Genomic DNA, 3,639 nt, shown 5'->3' with positions numbered 1-3,639 from the left:
ATCTCCACGCTGTGATTGGATGATCCCCGAAGTGTTGGCTCATGTTCCTTCATATGTTTCTTAATCATTTAGAGGTAAACAGGAGACACATGAATGATTCGTGGAGATTTTGGGCACCAGCCGCTTCAGGAAGACATTAATCAGGTGAGCACCCGGTAACTCCTGATCGCTAGATTACAGTAGAAACAGTTTTGCTTAAGTGTCTGCATCCTGTGTTAGCTCATAAGTCTTGGTGGCCATGTTTTCTTCATTGGCTAGCGCTGCAACCTTTATGAGCACTTTTGTTCTACATGAAATGGAGCTCTGTTCAGCTTAGGCTGCACATTTACATGCCACAAATAGAAATGGTGTGGTGCATGGAAACATGCACAAACCCACACACACAATTCCAGCAGCTGTTTATTGAACGTTTGATAATATTATGCACAGTCTCGTCACAGCTCTGTGGGGGGGTGTAAAAACTTTGTATATGAGGTTGCGAGGCTATTGAGGGTGTCATACTTGAACAGTTAAAGGCAAAAGAGGCTGAAAGGTAAGACGATTTCTGTTCATAACAATATGAATAAAGGGTGAGAGGTGTATCATTACTGAATTAATCAGCTGTAACTCATTCTGTTTATGATATTTCTAACATTAGCCAGCTGTTATTAGTAAAAAAAAAAATTAAATAAGACTTCAGTTTTACTTGCAGCATCAGGATGTTCACTTGGGTATTGAAGAGGTTATTCTTCACGCGTTCATTTATCTCTGGCTCAAGTGTCAAAAATACAAAAATAGGTGCCGTGCTGCTGTAAATGCAAACGCATGTATTGTGACAGTATAACTCCCAATATAGCAACAAAATTAGCCACACATAACTTAAGCTTAAAGAGACACAGTAAAGTAAAATGTTAAAGCAGCAGTAGGATAGCAACAGCTCTATGTCAACTCGCCTCTACCAACCATCACCCTGAAACACTTCAATACTGTGTTCCTGCTTGACTCTTGATTCTAACGGGCCTTGCTGGCCTCTTATCTTACAGATCTTTGCACATCTTCTCAATACTTCCCTTTCTGATCTAGTTGAGAGGTCATGGAGGTTTTCTACAACAATTCGTCTCTGCTCTTCATCTCTCACAGACCGCTCAACTCCACTGCGGTTGAGAAGACAGTGTATGAGTCCTGCAGAAACATGCCTGCCGTACTTATCTGGTATCTGAGCCTGCAGTTCACTAACATGTTCCTAGGCATCCCAGCCAACGTCACGGTGCTGTGGCTCATCCACAAGAACAAACGCGACTCTTCCACCTCTGACATCTTCATCCTTCATCTGGCAGTTCTGGACGTCCTCTTCTGTCTCATCCCTCCCCTGGAGCTCGTAAACCTCGTCTTCCTCACCACGACTACCAGCACCTGGTACGTCCTGCGCTTCTTCTACGGCATCAAAGACTCCTCGCCCCTCTTCCTTTCTTGCATCTGCCTGGACCGCTACATGGCCGTGGTCTACCCCATCATCTTCACTAAGCTCAAAGACCGTCTGCACAGGGCAGTCCTGGCCATTGTGGTCTGGCTGATCATTCTGGTCTACGCAGCTGCCAAATGCGCAGGAAACATCGTTAACTTCGACAAGGTTTTCACGGTGATGATCCTCGGAGCGTTCGCCTTCATGGTGTACTGCAACGTAGCGATCCTCTGGGTGCTGAGGCAGTCGCGGCCTGGCGGAGATGCCATGCATCCCGTGAAGAAGAAAGCCTTCAAGATGGTCCTCATTATCCTGGCCATCATAGTGTTCAACTACTTCCCACCTGTCGCACTCTTCCCGTTCAAAGAGTACTTTTCCCCCGATGTGTTTCGCTGCTATATTCACTACATCGCCTTCGGCTTGATGGACTTCAGCAGCACCATTCAGCCTGTGCTGTATCTGTCCAAGGAGGGGCTGCCATGGAGCATCACCTGCAGCCAGAGGAGCAACACTTAAATCCAGCGGGGCTACATGTATGTTGGATGTATTCGAACAAATGTACTGCTCCTACTTGATTGCATGTTGAAAATTATGATTAATGAAACATTTACCAATGAGGTAAATAGATCTAAGCGCCCTACAAGACCCCAGAATTTTGAAGTTCTTGGTTTAATTAACAAGAAAGGTCAGACCTACAGATAGCTCTGAAATAATACATCTTTAAGGGCTGTGGGAAGTTATAAAAATCATTGTTATTTTACTAGATTTCATAGGATAATTAATAAAGGAATGAGTATCTTAGAGGTTAGTTAGTGACACCCTCAAACAGCAGTTACAGTGGGTGCTGTCAGTAGGTGTGCTGTGACACTTTATGTGATTTCACTCTGCCACTGTAACATTTTCTTTAATTCAATTTTTTAAAAGAAAACCATGCACACCTATTTCTTTATATATCTGATTAAATAAACATGCATGCCCTTTTCGTCCTCGCGTGTAGCCATGTCCTCAGTTTGAGTCGCAAACTACAAGGAATCTAATGCACATGAGCGCAGACAACAGAGACTAATTGCATTTAAGGCAACGAGGAACACCAGCGATAAAATATCATGTTTGGAAAACAGGCAAAAACAATGGTGGACAGATATGAGTACACGTTGGTGAGATGATGTCGCCGCTTCCTTTTGGCAATATTTTACATATTCAAACCTCAGATACCTGCAGTCTGAGGCAACAAGTCATAAATCCCTTTCATAAAGATGATAAATTTTCACATGCAGCCTCCCTTAAAATTCACGGTGCCATGATCTTCCCTTTAAATTCACACAAATACTTGATACTGGTAGCAGCAGTGGAACATTTGATGGTGTTGTGGAAAATCTAACAATAACCTGCAACACACCCAGTGAGCTTGATTTGAAGTGGGTTTAGTAAACGCACTGCAATGTGGAGAGAGCATCCCAGTGAAACACTAGGTCCATCTGAATTGTGGCCACCGCCCTAACATCTTATATACAGAGACACAGACAAAGAACATTCCACAAACTCTTACATGTTGGCCCTCTCACAGGGGGGGGGGCTATACCTCCTCCCTCACAGAGCCAATTATGACCTTGTTTTCTGCTTGATCCCTGATAAGCAGAAGGAGTCCCACTATCTGTTTAACGTCTCCCATTACAATGGAGTGCTCTTACTATAGTAAAGTGAGAAAGTGATATTACTGTAACTAATGTGATATGATTAAATATGTGATTAATACACGAGAAAAGAAATCTGCCACCACAATGGCTGAAAGGACTTGAACCTAGAAGACAGGGAATGTGTAACCATTTTGCACAGAAGCTATTATCTAATTATTCAAGGCTCCTTATTTTATGATTTTAAAATAAACTTTTTTTTTTAAATTATCAGTAAAACCTACACTCAGTAACTCTTAGGCGGGTTTTTTTTCTAAATGTATTAAAATCCAAAAATGAAGCTCCAATTTTCTCACATTTGTTTAGTAGAAATCACTCTAGCTGCGCTTACAGCCCAGTCTTTATGTTTCTGCAAGCATTGCACACCTGGATTCTAGCACTGTTACATACCTATCAATGCATGAGACACTTCAGTGAAAGTAAAATCAGTTCACCTTACCACAATCTGAATACCACACTGTGGTGTGTTTTATTTTCATCGTGCACTGAATGCGTTTGAATGTT

General features: G+C 42.4%; 1 protein-coding gene across 1 annotated transcript; it reads left to right on the top strand.

The window, feature by feature from the left end:
• The first annotated feature begins 454 nt into the window (after positions 1-454).
• On the top strand, positions 455-1,957 carry hcar2 (hydroxycarboxylic acid receptor 2-). The gene is made up of 2 exons (XM_086302563.1): positions 455-532; positions 1,023-1,957. The coding sequence occupies exon 2, from the start codon at positions 1,073-1,075 to the stop codon at positions 1,955-1,957; it is 885 nt and encodes a 294-aa protein (XP_086158689.1). The 5' UTR covers positions 455-532; positions 1,023-1,072.
• The last annotated feature ends 1,682 nt before the right edge of the window (positions 1,958-3,639 follow it).

Source organism: Aulonocara sp. 'chitande type north' Nkhata Bay, linkage group LG7, assembly GCF_057382095.1.
Source record: "Aulonocara sp. 'chitande type north' Nkhata Bay isolate Kocher_YH1m ecotype deep benthic linkage group LG7, A_spYH_male_GT1.1, whole genome shotgun sequence".
NCBI lineage: Eukaryota > Metazoa > Chordata > Actinopteri > Cichliformes > Cichlidae > Aulonocara > Aulonocara sp. 'chitande type north' Nkhata Bay.
This window is presented reverse-complemented; position numbering and strand designations above follow the sequence as displayed.

Excerpts from the sequence above, each read along its gene's own strand:
- hcar2 (XM_086302563.1), top strand. The coding sequence starts at position 1,073 with ATGGAGGTTTTCTACAACAATTCGTCTCTGCTCTTCATCTCTCACAGA.